We start from the raw sequence: 17669 nt of genomic DNA on the forward strand, positions 1-17669 counted from the left end.
ATGCTGTGTTGGCACTTTTCCATGTCATGGAACGGTTGTCTCCACATGCAGTGGTTCCGGTTCTATCCACACAGACACACACTCTAATGTCACAGGAACAGCAGAGCCACTAGGCCCTGACTGTGCAGAGCTCAGTGTGTATTCTCAGCTCCTAATTGGGTCGTATGCAAATAAATTATTGTATGTACAGTGTTTTGTAGGCTAAACATCCGGTAACAGACTCATTGAAAGGTGTCCATCCACTCTACCCAGTGTGCGTGGAAACACGCTTTGCTGTTTAAATTTTACTTACTCATGTTAATAAAATAAATTTTACCAAGACAAATATGATTATAATTGTTCTGAATCATTCAACGAGGTCATTCTCTAACACATTATTAGCATTATATCTTTTTTTAAGTCGGATTTCGCAACATCCGATAATAAGAACTGAGCTCTGTTGACATAGCTGTGCAGGTTTCTCGTAACTTTTTTACATTTTGTGGTCATCGTTTTCAATTTTTCATTTTACATTTTGTGGTCGTCGTCTTCAAAGTTGTTTCCGCGAGTGGCAAAAAGCTCAATTAGCATGACACGAGCTGAATTAAATGTTAAAGGCTTTGAAAATAAAAAGCATGGCATCAGTGCGCCATTGACATTTCACAGAGATACGCTTGTTTTTGTGAGAAATCTTTGAAAAAGAAGAGGAATTTCAAATGAATATGAAAAGTGTATACATGTCATGTCTCAAAATCGATGTCCATCTTACCTCTATATTATTTGATGTCCTGTGTATTCGAGAAGAAAGATGACGAGTTCAACAGGAAAGTGAGCCTGACAGGTAGCTAGTAGCCTTAATTCTTAATCCAGACTAGTTGACGCAATGTAATTTCCCAGATTTTTGACCATTATTTTTCTCTGGCCTCTTATTGATTTAACTTAGTCACCTTCATTCTTAATCCTACAAAGGTGAAAACTCCAATAACGTTTGAACGGATAATGATTGAGACATAAGGTTTGGACCATTGGTTTTCTCAGAGGATTATCTACAAAATTAACATATGATCAAAGTATGCATTTTTGATTGGACACCCTACTCAATGACAGCCGGCTACTTTTTCCACTTCAGAAATTAACTAGTCTTCTTTTCATTTAAAAGTTTCAATTTGCTAGTCAGAAAAGTCTGTATAGCCTTTCTCCCGCTAGAACGAACGATATGCATTTTCTAGTGATCCATTGATAGGACAGGCGCCTGTCAGTCACAAAGCAAGCAATGACAGCGAAACACTGCTGTCTGTCCCGCCTCTCGGTACCTGTGTTATTTTGTGTGCTGTGGTTGGCTGCAGTCAAATTTATTTTCACTGAGGAGGGAAGACCATGATGCTTCTTCATTGTCTCCTGTGAGTGAATTTACACGTCCCATGTAATGTAAGTGGTAACGATGAGTTGAAAGCCACTTAATTATTGTTTTGTGGCACATTCATTTGTTTTCTTTTGCATGTTTCATAGGCCTATAGCCAGCCACGGAGACAGGGCGCATAGGCTATTTACTGTTTTTTTGATTGACGACCCAACAGCTTAGTTTATAAAAGATGTCGACCTGAATTAATAAAGTTCAATATACTGTATATCCCTTTGGTATTCATAAATCATACAACATAGTTAAATGTCCATGGTATCGCATCTAGACAAGTAATCTTGTTAGTATTTTCCTAGGATTCGAAGCCCTTGTCGAGACTTGCCAGTGTACCCTAACGTAAACTCACCCACTTTTGTACATCGCCTTGGTCCGTACAATTGCCCTTATTTTAGCGCCCCAAAAACGTAATATTTCCAGATCAACTGTAATGTCAATATCATTGACAATTTCTCCCCTTTCCAACAGAATCAATTACATGACCTAAACGCTGCCCGTTTCTGCATAATTCAAGCATGCAATGAGCCCCGTCGGGTCTTTTAAAAAATGGCGGGTGGGGAAGCGAAACTAATGCGTGATAGTGAGAAGGAGAGATGTTGTGTGGGAAAATTGTTTTTTTTCACTCGATCTGTCCAACTTATCACCTTACCGCCTCTAAAATGTAAATACAACACTATAAAGAGTTTATATAATGTGTCATTACATATCTATTTGAAGGTTTGTGTCGAATTTGAATCGGGTTTTTAGGGCGGTGCTAAAGTGATCTTAGAAGTAAATAGCGGCTTTGAGAATAATGATCGCATGCAACGATGACGCAAAACAATTACTAGGTATGAAGAAGTGCTACACCTAGTGGAGAGAGATTGTAAGCCAGAAATAGTTGCTTTATGCGTGCTGTACGTTACGACATGACACGTCACGATGTAACGGAGGGTCAGTTTGTTTCAACTTTTCTCCAATACTATAGAGCCATTACCATGTCGATCAATGCTTGAATAGAAACGTAGTTAAAACCCCCGATTTTGACGTCAACACAGTCGCTAGAGTCCCATTAGTTTTCTTTGTAGCCTCGTTTGAATGTTGCGGTTGCGCACATTCGTACGGAATGGGGTGAGTTTACGTTACCCAGTGACCGGTTGATCACGAACAACCAGATTTTTTTAGGTGAACGGAACCAAACGTTAGACTTCAGTGCGGCTTTTGACATTAGACTTTTGACATTATCGATCATAGTCTGCTGATTGAAAAGTGTATGTGTTAAGACTGCTTTCAATTTGACTAATGACATGCCACTGGCATTGAGTAAAGCCAGCGTGTCTATGTATGCGGATGACTCAAAACTATACACGTCAGCTACTACAGCGAGTGAAATCCCTGCAACACTTAACTTAAGACCTGCAGTTCATTTCAGAATGGGTGGCAAGGAATAGGTTAGTCCTAAATATTTCAAACTAAAAGCATTGCATGTGGGACAAATCATTCACTAAACCCTAAACCTCAACTAATTCTTGTGACAAATAATGTGGAAATTTAGCAAGTTGTGGTGACCACTGCCATGGTCAAAACATGTTGATACATTAGCTAAGATGGGGAGAAGTCTGTCCATAATAAAGCGCTGCTCTGCCTTTTTAACAACACTGTCAACAAGGCAGGTCCTACATGCTCTAGTTTTGCAGCACCTGGACTACTGTCACACCTTGACCATAGAGAGCCCTCAGGGTTCATACGACGGTCGTGACAACTATTGTTCAGTCGTGTGGTCAGGTGCCACAAAGAGGACCTTGGAAAATTACAATTGGCTCAGAACAGGGCAGCACGGCTGGCCCTTAAATGTACACAGACAGCTAACATTAATAATATGCATGTAAATCTCTCATGGCTCAAAGTGGAGGAGAGATTGACTTCATCACTACTTGTTTTTGTAAGAAGTATTGACATGCTGAATACACCGAGGTCTGTTTAAACTACTAACACACAGTTTGGACACCCATGCACACCCCACAAGACATGCCACCAAAACTCTCTTCAAAATCCCCAGGTCAAGAACAGACTATGGGAGGAGCACAGTACTACATAGAGCCATGACTACATGGAACTCTATTCCACATCAAGTAACTGACGCAAGCAGTAGAATCAGATTTATTTTAATGGAACAAGCGGGGACTGTGAAGAGGCCCACACACACAGGCACAGACACATTTCCACATGATAAGACACGCACTCTACAGACATGTACACATGGGATGTTGGATTGTAGATATGTGATAGTAGTGTTGTGAATGTGTAATGTCATATTTTAAATTGTATATAACTGCCTTAATGTTGCTGGACCCCAGGTAGAGTAGCTGGGGATCCTTAACAAATACAAACACATCGGTGAGAGAGCCGTTCGTTTGTCTCTCTAATTTGCATACTGGTAGGCTACTACTGCTTTTTGCCGATTATCTGCAGAGAAATTCTGAAAACATTCTATGAAGATGTTGAATCCTCACTGCAGGAACAGTAGGTACTGGAGAGGTCCATTCTGGTCCAAAATATAATACAAGAAAACAGATAGAAAATTATAAAAGTAACTGTCATGATACTTACAGTGCATTTGGAAAGTATTCAGACCCCTTCCCCTTTTCCACATTTTGTTACGTTACAGCCTTATTCTAAAATTGATTAAATTATTTTTGTTCTCCCTCAATCTACACACAATACCTCATAATGACAAAGCAAAAACAGGTTTTAAGATTGTTTTGGGCTGTGACAAAATGTGGAAAAAGTCAAGAGGTCTGAATAGTTTCTGAAAGCACGGTATATGGTCGTATTAAATATGTTGACATAGGCCTACTGATTTGCTGAAAGTGTCAACAATGGAGTAGTCGACTGTTTTCTGTGTAGCAAAGCCCCTGTTTAACACCTGCTTCATTCTTCAATCATAGCTGTAGGTCTATTCATGGGTGCCTGACATTGTATAAAAGTGGGGGTGCACAATCTGGCGGGAAGGGGGGGGGGGGGGGGGGGGGGGGGGGGGTCAAAGAGAAGACTAAAATATTTATTCTGACTAGATTAATAATCTACAACCTTCCCAAAAAAGTCCCACCCACAGTGATTGATTGGCAGGTCTGAAACCCTAACTCTATGATTTACACACAACCTGCCCCATCCCCTGACAATCCCACCCACATTGATTGATTGACATGCCAAACTGTTAAAGGTTTAAATTACAGAAGGACACATTGGCTTCCTTACCCTATGTGTCCACAGCAGCTGAGCCAATATAATTCATAATTTGAAAAAAAATGTTTTTGTGGAAATTCATATCAGTAAAACTTTAAATATCACTTTAATCTCAAGAAGACAGGTTTAAAGTTTAAAAAAGGTAATCTTACTTAGTAAATAGTCCTGATCATATAGGCCTAGACCTAGACAATATCCAAAACAACTAACAATACACTGAATTCATACATTTTCAGTAATTTTTATTGTAAAGTCATCTTTCTACTCAATACCACAACTAATTTTACCTGTCTAGGAGGTAAGGTAGCAGGTAATGGACCCTATCAGATATTTATATAGTTGGTGATGTATATAAACTAATTACAACTTTACATTTTTTTTTTGTTAGATTACAATTGTACAATTCCTGCTCCCCGCATAACAACCACAAAGACTGCCGGAAAGGCCCGAACGCAAGATCGTAATTTTGATGACTCACACGGTGGGACATCTGTAGCCTACTGTACATGGTAAACTGGTGCGCCGCAAGTTCTACTTCCCATTTTAGTTTGGAAAACAGCTGTGAGGATTTTTCTACAAATATTCACAACATATTGACACAATTACAATCTTCATAGAATAAAAATGTAATTGAATATATTACAGGTGTTTTTTTGCTTTTTACAAAGTGGGATACATTTTTTACAAAGTGTTTAATTTGCATAGCCATAGAGGCATACTCACATATGCATAGCAAGTGCTGCTACAGTACACCCTGCTACCACACAAAGCTTGGCCATCTTTTTTATTTATTTTATTTTATTTACTTATTTATTTCACCTTTATTTAACCAGGTAGGCAAGTTGAGAACAAGTTCTCATTTACAATTGCGACCTGGCCAAGATAAAGCAAAGCAGTTCGACACATACAACGACACAGAGTTACACATGGGGTAAAACAAACATACAGTCAATAATACAGTATAAACAAGTCTATATACGATGTGAGCAAATGAGGTTAGATAAGGGAGGTAAAAGGCAAAAAGGCCATGGTGGCAAAGTAGATACAATATAGCAAGTAAAACACTGGAATGGTAGATTTGCAATGGGAGAATGTGCAAAGTATAAATAAAAATAATGGGGGTGCAAAGGAGCAAAATAAATCCATTAATTAAATACAGTAGGGAAAGAGGTAGTTGTTTGGGCTAAATTATAGGTGGGCTATGTACAGGTGCAGTAATCTGTGAGCTGCTCTGACAGTTGGTGCTTAAAGCTAGTGAGGGAGATAAGTGTTTCCAGTTTCAGAGATTTTTGTAGTTCATTCCAGTCATTGGCAGCAGAGAACTGGAAGGAGAGGCGGCCAAAGAAAGAATTGGTTTTGGGGGTGACTAGAGAGATATACCTGCTGGAGCGTGTGCTACAGGTGGGAGATGCAATGGTGACCAGCGAGCTGAGATAAGGGGGGACTTTACCTAGCAGGGTCTTGTAGATGACATGGAGCCAGTGGGTTTGGCGACGAGTATGAAGCGAGGGCCAGCCAACGAGAGCGTACAGGTCGCAATGGTGGGTAGTATATGGGGCTTTGGTGACAAAACGGATTGCACTGTGATAGACTGCATCCAATTTGTTGAGTAGGGTATTGGAGGCTATTTTGTAAATGACATCGCCAAAGTCGAGGATTGGTAGGATGGTCAGTTTTACAAGGGTATGTTTGGCAGCATGAGTGAAGGATGCTTTGTTGCGAAATAGGAAGCCAATTCTAGATTTAACTTTGGATTGGAGATGTTTGATATGGGTCTGGAAGGAGAGTTTACAGTCTAACCAGACACCTAAGTATTTGTAGTTGTCCACGTATTCTAAGTCAGAGCCGTCCAGAGTAGTAATGTTGGACAGGCGGGTAGGTACAGGTAGCGATCGGTTGAAGAGCATGCATTTAGTTTTACTTGTATTTAAGAGCAATTGGAGGCCACGGAAGGAGAGTTGTATGGCATTGAAGCTTGCCTGGAGGGTTGTTAACACAGTGTCCAAAGAAAGGCCAGAAGTATACAGAATGGTGTCGTCTGCGTAGAGGTGGATCAGAGACTCACCAGCAGCAAGAGCGACCTCATTGATGTATACAGAGAAGAGAGTCGGTCCAAGAATTGAACCCTGTGGCACCCCCATAGAGACTGCCAGAGGTCCGGACAACAGACCCTCCGATTTGACACACTGAACTCTATCAGAGAAGTAGTTGGTGAACCAGGCGAGGCAATCATTTGAGAAACCAAGGCTGTCGAGTCTGCCGATGAGGATGTGGTGATTGACAGAGTCGAAAGCCTTGGCCAGATCAATGAATACGGCTGCACAGTAATGTTTCTTATCGATGGCGGTTAAGATATCATTTAGGGCCTTGAGCGTGGCTGAGGTGCACCCATGACCAGCTCTGAAACCAGATTGCATAGCAGAGAAGGTATGGTGAGATTCGAAATGGTCGGTAATCTGTTTGTTGACTTGGCTTTCGAAGACCTTAGAAACGCATGGTAGGATAGATATAGGTCTGTAGCAGTTTGGGTCAAGAGTGTCACCCCCTTTGAAGAGGGGGATGACCGCAGCTGCTTTCCAATCTTTGGGAATCTCAGACGACACGAAAGAGAGGTTGAACAGGCTAGTAATAGGGGTGGCAACAATTTTGGCAGATAATTTTAGAAAGAAAGGGTCCAGATTGTCTAGCCCGGCTGATTTGTAGGGGTCCAGATTTTGCAGCTCATTCAGAACATCAGCTGAGCAGATTTGGGAGAAGGAGAAATGGGGAAGGCTTGGGCGAGTTGTTGTGGGAGGTGCAGTGCTGTTGACCGGGGTAGGAGTAGCCAGGTGGAAAGCATGGCCAGCCGTAGAAAAATGCTTATTGAAATTCTCAATTATGGTGGATTTATCAGTGGTGACAGTGTTTCCTATCTTCAGTGCAGTGGGCAGTGGAATACTAATGCAATTGCTAGCTATCTCCATACAACTAACCCACAAGTTTATAATATTTTTTTACCCACAAGTATATGAAGGGTGAGCATGGATTTGTATTTCCTCACTGTGGGATGCCGAGCGTGTTGTGGGATTGTTTTCTGAAGTAAGAGCTGATTCTGAGAAAAATTAAACTTTTAGAGCAATATTACAGTATAATAAAAATGTATTTTAAGATTTTGTAACTTGTGAACGTTTTCTTGGAGTGCTCTTGCTAGCAGATACCCATAGACTTCCGTCATTGCGCTAGTTAGCATTGGCTAGCAAAACTACCTCTAACTTCCTTCACACTGGACACAGAGACATAAAAATGGTATCCATGAGTTAATCTGACTCTATGGAAGCAGATAAAAGTCTGAAGTATCCCTTTAACGTTTTCAATAATTTAGTTGTGTATTTTGGATGGAATCAAGTCATCAGAATGTGCCAGAGGCCACCAAAATAGAGCTTGTTCTGCAATTTCTTTCCTGGAACTCCCTGGCTGGCTACTTTTGCTATTTGGCTAGCTACTCCATGTACTTACGGAAAACACTGATGTGATGCTGTATTTCTGGTGGACCACATGTAGACTTTTCTGCTGAAAACCCCCAGAGAGAAACAGCATGCTGTTTGTTTATGTTATAATGAACTGCTCCATATAAAAGCTCCATATTTGATGAGGGTTGTGTGTGTGTGTGTGTGTGTGTGTGTGTGTGTGTGTGTGTGTGTGTGTGTGTGTGTGTGTGTGTGTGTGTGTGTGTGTGTGTGTGTGTGTGTGTGTGTGTGTGTTACCTGGGTGTCCATGTAGTGGCGAGTGTGGTCTGGGTAGTGTAGGAGAGGTGCTGGATGTCACAATCAGGCTCTTCCTATTGCTGGTCCGACAGCTGGGGAGAAAGGAGACACACACACTTAGAGAAGATCCACAAACACACTTAAAAACGACAACACACACACACACACACACACACACACAAACACACACACACACCGAGGCAGTATATTCAATTGAACTGGGAGGAGATTTCCAGTACCAGATGAACCAGAACCAGATGAACACTTATTCCCATAATGTGTTCTATCAACACTCCATTCACTCTTCCAGTGTCCGCATATCAACGAAAAAGTTGCTTTATTAAGACTCTCCACTTCAAGCACATTAGGGGTTACAGTAGACCTAGTTAAAGGAACAGTGTAGCAGCTCCACACACAGACACACACACACACACACACACACACACACACACACACACACACACACACACAGTGTTCCAGCTGACCCCAGAGTCTCTGTGTTTCTGTCCCTCCTCTCTCTCTGTCCCCACTCTCAGTAACGGCTCCACTCAGTCTGAACAGCTTTTCATCTCTCTCTCTCTCTCTCTCTCTCTCTCTAAAGACCCAATCATCACAGCTGGAAGCCTGTACAGTACTCAATGCCCACTGATCAGAACTGCACACTACATTGGATTTGTGTGAGGTGACTGACTGAGGAGGGTGTGTGTGTGTGTGTGTGTGTGTGTGTGTGTGTGTGTGTGTGTGGGTGTGTGTGTGAGAGAGAAAGAAAGGACTGTGTGTGTGTGTGTGCCTGTCCTTCTGTCTGTCCGTGAGGACAGTGTGTCAGTGTGTGTGTGTCCGTTACTGTTGATCTCTAGTTTTATGAGTATAATAAGCCATTAACTGTTCGCAGTAAGAATCCCAACATAAAAACACCTGCAGAGCTCAATGACGTCTTTGCACTACTACTATAGCTGCTAGCCTAGTACTGCTGCAATGATGATGACGCTAATGTTCAGTACACAAGCATACAAAACAGGTATATACACACACACACACAGCAAACTAACAGTGCCATCAGTGAGCTCTGCTTAATGTTTGTATTTCACAGCAGGTGGTCTACAGCAGGGAGCCTGCATAGGAGTGGAGAGCAGAGGAGAAGAGAGGACAGATGAGGAGAGATGAGATGAAAGAGGAGAAGGGGAGAGAAGATAGTTTCACGTTTGAAGAGGAGAGGAGAAGAGAGGTGATGAAAGAGGAGACGGTGGTTCGAACTAGAGGTCAACCGATTAATCGGAATGGCCGATTAATTAGGGTCGATTTCAAGTTGTCATAACAATCGGAAATCTTTTTGGACATCGATTTGGCCAATTTCTTAAATTTTTAATTGATTTAATCTTTATTTAACTAGGCAAGTCAGTTAAGAACACATTCTTATTTTCAATGACGGCCTAGGAACGGTGGGTTAACTAACTGCCTCATTCAGGGGCAGAACGACAGATTTTTACCTTGTCAGCTCGGGGGATTCAATCTTGCAACCTTAAAGTTAACTAGTCTAACGCTCTAACCACCTGATTACATTGCACTCCACGAGGAGACTGCCTGTTACGCGAATGCAGTAAGCCAAGGTAAGTTGCAAGCTAGCATTAAACTTACCTAATTAAAAACAATCAATCAATCATAATCACTAGTTAACTACACATGGTTGATGATATGACTAGTTTATTTAGCGTGTCCTGCGTTGCATATAATCGATGCAGTGCGTATCATTGCTCCAATGTGTACCAAACCATAAACATAAACAATGCCTTTCTTAAAATCAATACACAGAAGTATATATGTTTTTACCTGCATATTTAGCTAAAAGAAATCCAGGTTAGCAGGCAATATTAACCAGTTGAAATTGTGTCACTTCTCTTGCGTTCATTGCACGCAGAGTCAGTGCAACAGTTTGGGCCGCCTAGTTTGACAGAATTTTACGTAATTATGACATAACATTGAAGGTTGTGCAATGTAACAGGAATATTTAGAATAATGGATGCCACCCGTTAGATAAAATACGGAATGGTTCCGTATTTCACTGAAAGAATAAACGTCTTGTTTTCAAGATGATAGTTTCCGGATTCGGCCATTTTAATGACCTAAGGCTTGTATTTCTGTGTGTTATCATGTTATAGCAAAGTCTATGATTTGATAGAGCAGTCTGACTGAGCGGTGGTAGGCAGCAGCAGGCTCATAAGCATTCATTCAAACAGCACTTTCTTGCGTTTGCCAGCAGATGTTTATGACTTCAAGCCTATCAACTCCCGAGATTAGGCTGGTGTAACCGATGTGAAATGGCTAGCTAGTTAGCGGGGTGCACGCTAATAGCGTTTCAAACGTCACTCGCTCTGAGACTTGGAGTGGTTGTTTCCCTTGCTCTGCATGGGTAACGCTGTTTGGAGGGTGGCTGTTGTCATTGTGTTCCTGGTTCGAGCCCAGGTAGGAGCAAGGAGAGGGATGGAAGCTATACTGTTACACTGGCAATACTGAAGTGACTATAAGAACATCCAATAGTCAAAGGTTCATGAAATACAAATGGTATAGAGAGAAATAGTCCTATAATTCCTATAATAACTACAACCTAAAACTCATGTTTAATACTTATTTTCCACCATAATTTGCAAATAAATTCATAAAAAATCCTACAATGTGATTTTCTGGATTTTTTTTCTCATTTTGTCTGTCATAGTTGAAGTGTACCTATGATGAAAATTACAGGCCTCTCTCATCTTTTTAAGTGGGAGAACTTGCACAATTGGTGGCTGACCTAATACTTTTTTGCCCCACTGTGTATATATATATATATATATATATATATATATATATATATATATATATATATATATATATATATATATATATATATAACTATTTGTCACATATCAGTTTACAAACAATGTAAAAAATAATAATTGCGTTAATAAAGCCGCATACAAAAATGATTTTTTTGTTTTTTTTTGTTTTTTGAGTAAGGCAGCTCCAAAATGCAGGTGTTTCAACCTAGCTCAGTGCTTTCTGTGGTGGTGGGGCAGCCAGCAGAAAATACAGAGCGTAGGGGTTGGTAATGTTCTCTAGATATGGCGTGATTGGCTCAGTGTTCTGTCACTCATGTCTAAGGGTAGAGCTTGAAAATTCAAGCCCCTTAGGTGCTGCCATAGAGTTATATTAGAAGTAGCCATCCAAGAAGGCTCAAGATCATTGGCCACAGATAAAATGGCATCTGGCAGAGAAAATGAACTGTTTAGCAACCAGACAAATCTCCACTGATAGCCAGGTGTAGCAGTGGTAAATTGTTGGGACTGCTGTTGGGACAGCTTTATGTACCGTTTTAGTGCAATTCATGTTTTGTTCAGTGTTGTGTAGTGGCTTTGCTAGCATGCATCCCCAATATTAAATCTTGTTTTGGCCCACCAAGATTTACATGCTGAAATTGCCACTGATTACACCTATCTATACATACTGTACTTTACATTATTTGCGAGATCAGACATAATATCACTATAATCCGAGTGTTATTTTTTGGAAGTTTCTTTCATTTCAGCGATTCAAATGTGTAAATATTTCAACAGTATCAAAAAAAAACTTTTTTTCAATGTCACAAATCTTTCTTCTCTTTCTTGTGATGTAAGTGTCGAGACGATGCTCTGAATCCCAGACAAAGCGACGGAACGGAAAAACGATGTATTCCGTTGATCCCATTTCAGCCATTACCGGGTTGTGTTTGACAGGCCATTGCAAACATTTCCGCGGTAGTAATGTTGACGGATGAAAAAAAGCGAGAGCATTGAAGAGTCGCAGGAGTACAATGAAAGCAATCAATCCAGCGACATTTAAGTGACAAGTGGATTTTGCACCCCTCAAACTCAGGAAATAGAAAAAGACAGATCCTTAGGTGGGCAGGGCATGCACTTTGCTACTCAAAGGCTGTGACGGGAGGATGGCGAGAACAGAGGGGTAGTAGAGAGACTAGAGAAACACTTCACCGCATGCAGACATATTTAACAACATCCTGTCTAGGTGGAGAGAAAAACAGGACCAAATCAAATCCACAACAAGGCCTTGGCACATTAACATAGCTATGGTAAGAGAGCGGCTGTGTGGAGGGAGGCAGGCAGGGGCGTGAAATGAAAGTTGGTCTGTAATTACAATCACCCAGATCTCCCGACATTTCTAAAAACATGTTTTCACTTTGTCATTATGGGGTATTGTGTGTTGATGGGTGAGAGAAAAAAATCAGGCTGTAAAACAACACAATTTGGAGTCAAGGGGTATGCATACTTCCTGAAGGCACTGCAGAATTAAACATAATGATTATGGCTCGAGATTGCAGGAAAAAGCTAATTATTATAATTATAATAAATAATTTACCCGACGTCCAAGTGGGGGCCCTAGCACCCCTCTGGACCACCCCCCAGCGATCATCACGCGTGTGTGTGTGTGTGTGTTTGTTTTTATTATCCTTGTGAGGACCAGAAATCCTCACTAGGACAGTAAAACGAGGAAAATTCGGACAAGTGGGGACATTTTGCCAGTCCCCAGAAGGAAATAGGCTATTTTAGGGAATGGGGTTAGGTTTAGGAGTTTAAGATTTAAGTTAGGAAAATAGGATTGTGTGAGTGTGTGTGCTCAAAGTCTACTTCAAAGCGTTATACACTAAGGAAAGGTTTAACAGAGACTCATCGTAAAGCCCAAGTCTCAGGTCAAACAAATCTCTCTCTCTCTCTCCTGAGTGAGGTCCCAGAAGTTATAAGTATGTTTGATGAAAGGAATCATCCAGTTTGGTGGGATCATCCAGCTACTGCGAATACATCAACAGTACCAACCTGCCTACCTCTGTAACCAGGTGGGAGGTACTAGAGTTCGACCGATTAATTGGCATTGGCCGATTAATTAGGGCTGATTTCAAGTTTCCAAAACAATCGGTAATCTGCCTTTTTGGACGCCGATTATGGCCGATCACATTGCAATCCACGAGGAGACTGTGTAGCAGGCTGACCACCTGTTATGAGAGAGCAGCATCAGAATGACCTTGTGGCTGCAAGGAGCCAAGGAAAGTTGCTAGCTAGCATTAAACTCATCTTATAAAAAACTATCAATCTTTGCATAATCACTAGTTAACTACACATGGTTGATGATATTACTAGGTTAACTAGCTTGTCCTGCATTGCATATAATCAATGCGTGCCTGTTAATTTATCATCGAATCACAGCCTACTTCAACTTCGCCAAACGGGTGATGAATTAATTAAATATTTTTAAACCTGAATATTTAGTTAAAATAAATTCATGTTAGCAGGCAATTATTATTAAAAAGGGAAATTGTGTCACTTCTCTCATGTTCAGTGCAAGCAGAGTCAGGGTATATGCAGCAGTTCGGGTCACCTGGCTCATTGCGAACTGTGTGAAGACCATTTCTTCCTAACAAAGACTGTAATTAATTTGCCAGAATTTTACATAATTATGACATAACATTCAAGGTTGTGCAATGTAACAGCAATATTTAGACTTAAGGATGCCACCCATTCAATAAAATACGGAACGGTTCCGTATTTCACTGAAAGAATAAACGTTTTGTTTTCGAAACTATAGTTTCCGGATTTGACCATATTAATGACCAAAGGCTCGTATTTCTGTGTTTATTATATTATAAGTCTATGATTTGATATTTGATAGAGCAGTCTGACTGAGTGGTGGAAGGCAGCAGCAGACTGGTAAGCATTCATTCAAACAGCACTTTACTGCTTTTGCCAGCAGCTCTTAGCAATGCTTGAGGCACAGCGCTGTTTATGACTTCAAGCCTATCAACTCTTGAGATTAGGCTGGCAATACTATAGTGCCTATAAGAACATCCAATAGTCAAAGGTATATGAAATACAAATGGTATAGAGAGTCATAACTCCTATAATAACTTGCGGCTGAACTTGAAAGGGGTTCCTTCATTATTTTTACGTTCATGTCTTCCATAGAGAATATCTTGATCTACTTCAAATAAGGTCTGTGTTTCGTGCAGGTTTAAACCGCTTCAGCGATTTGATACTCGTGTAAATCTCACTAGGATAAGGTAATATTTGTCAACATATTTTCATAAATCCACTCTACCCCAAAAAATTATCTTCACATATATTTAGCCAATATTGATCAGAGTTACCTTGTCCTATGGATATCTGCACAGTTATCAAATTGTCACGGTGGTGTAAGCCTACACGAAACACAGACCTTATTTTAAGTGAATCTAAAAATATCCTATGGAATCAATGAATGAAGGAACCGCTTTTCAGATTTTGCTGGAAGGTGTCATGGGGATTATTGTTAAAATAGAATTTCCTGCATATAGAAATGACAGTTTTTGTTTTCAACATTCATCACAGGTAACTTAAAGTCTAGTTTTATTATTCAAACAGTTGAGAGTATTTGTGTCTTCATTATCCTTGTCAATTCAGAGAGCTGTGCGTGTATGTATGATTATATTAATTTTACAGATGGCAGAGAAAAGCAGAGCACCAGTGTGGGACTATTACATTGAATCGGCACCAGGGAAAGCAAGGTGTCTTATTTGTGATAAAGATGTAAGCATGGGGTCAGCAACGGCTAAATCAAAAAATACCATCAACCTGTGGAATCACCTTAAGAACACCCATCCAAAAGCCCATAAGGAAGCAATGATGAAAAAAAGCAAAGGCAAATTCTTCACAATGAAAAAGTGATAGACATGTCACAGACATCGCTGGCTCGTACAATCGTACAACGTTTTAATACACAAACAAAATGGCAGGACAAAGACCCAAGGGCCAAGAAGATGGATAAAGCAATTATTGAGATGATTGCCACTGACAACCAGCCATTCACAGTGGTGCTGAACCCCGGTACAGGATCAAAGATGAAAAATTATATCGCACAGAAATGCTAGATAAAACACACGAAAGAGTCCACACATGGCATTCACAACTGACTGCTGGGTCCCTGATGAGCCTTACTGGACATTTAATTGACAATGTCTGGACAAGAAAGCAGGTTGTGCTGAATGTCAAGACTATGACTGGATCACACACAGGAAACCACATCAGAGAGATGTTCTTGACCATGTTGGAATACTGGGAAATCCTCAGGGACAGTAGGGCAAACATGGTGAAAGGTATGAGACTGGCAGAGCTTCCAGACTTCAGCTGCAGTGCACACACCCTAGAGCTTGTAATCAATGATGGACTATCCAGTCAGAGAGGTGTGCTAGACATTATTGCCATGTTGAAGAGGTTTTGCAACTCACTTCGACCACTCTGTACTGGCCAAACAGAGGCTGAGGGCCATTCAGGAAGCGCTTGGCCATCCCAAACACAGCATCATCCAAACAGTTCAAACTCGCTGGAACTCAACACTACACATGTTGCAGAGGATGTTTGAACAGAGCAACATGTGAGAGTGGCTTGCCTTTGGAGTGGTTGAAACAGAATGAGGACAGACTTCAAACACTCGCTCCACTGGCAAAGACGTTTCTCTGTCCCCCACCTTCTTCGGTCCCAAGCGAGAGAGTGTTCAGTGAGGTCGGGATCATTTATGATAAGCGGACTGACAGGGGAACATGCAGACAAGCTCTGCTTTCTGCACTGCCACCTAAAAATTATTCACTTGTAATATTGAAGACTCATGTTAAAAGGAACCACCAGCTGTCATATGTTCTCATGTTCTGAGCAAGGAACTTAAACGTTAGCTTTTTACATGGCACATATTGCACTTTTACTTTCTTCTCCAACACTGTGTTTTTGCATTATTTAAACCAAATTGAACATGTTTCATTATATATTTGAGACTAAATTGATTTGATTTATGTATTATATTAAGTTAAAAATAAAAGTGTTCATTGTTTATTCATCGTTATCGGCATTTTTTGGTCCTCCAATAATCGTTATCGGCATTGAAAAATCGTAATCGGTCAACCTCTAGGAAATACATCATCTCTCTCCTCACACAGAGCCAGGATAATTATCCTAGATCTAGGCTGCTTTAGGCTTTAGCCTTTTCTGTTGGTGCTTTGTTCACTCCATCTTTTTTGTTCTCTCTCTCTCTCTCAGAGAGAGGCCAGAGAGGTCCATCCATACAGCTGCCACTGGGCCTCTCAGACATCCCATGATGCTGTCTACCTGGACCAGAAGCATTGACCCCTGACCACTCTGACAAGTAGAGGTTAGAGGTCAAAGGGAGGAGGGTCTGACGGTTCCATAAAGAGGACAGCTCACACTGCAGAGCGTGCATCTCGACAGATGGTAAGAGAATTATCAAACACACAGCTTCTCATGAAGGAATTCTTACCCAAGCTTGGCTGCTTACGTTGGATGCATACCAATAAACACCCACTGGCCACAGTACACACATGCACACACACACACCAGGGTTTCCGTAGCCGGTAATAGCTGGCTATTGGCCAATAAAAAAAATGAAAAGCGAAAAATAAAACTGGCGCTGGGAGAAAAACAAAAAAGGAGTAAAAATGTGCTTCCCAAGTCCGATAATAAGTTGAATGGACTAACTCTGTGTGCAATAAGGATATTTAACATGATTTTTGAATCTCTGTAACCCACACAAACAATTTGCTGTAATGTCCCTCGGTCGAGCAGTGAATTTCAAGTACAGATTCAACAACAAAGACCAGGGAGGCTTTCCATACAAAGAAACAGGTGTCCTTATTAACTCAATTGACAGAGAGGAACAAAACCACTCAGGAATTTCACCATGAGGCCAATGGTAATTTTAAACCAGTTACAGAGTTAAATAGCTGTGATAGCAGAAAACTAAGGATGGATCAACAACGTAGTTACTCCACAATACTAACCTAAATGACCGAGTGAAAAGAAGAAAGCCTGTACAGAATAAAAAATATTCCAAAATGTGCATCCTGTTAGCAATAAGGCACAAAAGTAATACTGCACAAAATGTGGAAAGAAATGTACTTTTAGTCCTGAATACAAAGTATTATGTTTCGGGCAAATCCAACACAACACATCACTGAATACCACTCTTTATATTTTCAAGCATGGTTGTGGCTGCATCATGTTATGGGTATGCTTGTCATCGGCAAGGACAAACAAAGTCCTAGAGGAAAACCTGGTTCAGTCCTCTTTCCAAGACACTGGTAGACAATTCCAGCTTTCAGCAGGACAATAACCTAAAATGCAAAGCCAAATATACACTGGTGTCACACCCTGACCATAGTTTTCTTTGTATGTTTCTATGTTTTGGTTGGTCAGGGTGTGATCTGAGTGGGCATTCTATGTTACATGTCTAGTTTGTCT

The 17669-nt window shown here is 40.8% G+C and overlaps 1 protein-coding gene across 8 annotated transcripts in view; it reads right to left on the minus strand.

Moving 5' to 3' along the window:
* Window positions 1-17669, minus strand: part of LOC110521825 (microtubule-associated serine/threonine-protein kinase 2) — a 167918-nt gene that overhangs the window by 74657 nt on the left and 75592 nt on the right. For 4 of the 8 annotated variants that reach the window (XM_036969239.1, XM_036969236.1, XM_036969235.1 and 1 more), the window contains 2 exons: window positions 8365-8456; window positions 8117-8170 (listed from right to left, as the gene is read on the minus strand). In XM_036969239.1, coding sequence (XP_036825134.1) covers window positions 8117-8170; window positions 8365-8456 — 146 coding nt within the window. The remainder of the gene's footprint in view (window positions 1-8116; window positions 8171-8364; window positions 8457-17669) is intronic. The other 4 variants (XM_036969243.1, XM_036969242.1, XM_036969237.1 and 1 more) reach the window with 1 other exon arrangement.

The sequence above is a fragment of the Oncorhynchus mykiss genome, chromosome 30 (genome assembly GCF_013265735.2).
Source record: "Oncorhynchus mykiss isolate Arlee chromosome 30, USDA_OmykA_1.1, whole genome shotgun sequence".
Classification (NCBI taxonomy): domain Eukaryota; kingdom Metazoa; phylum Chordata; class Actinopteri; order Salmoniformes; family Salmonidae; genus Oncorhynchus; species Oncorhynchus mykiss.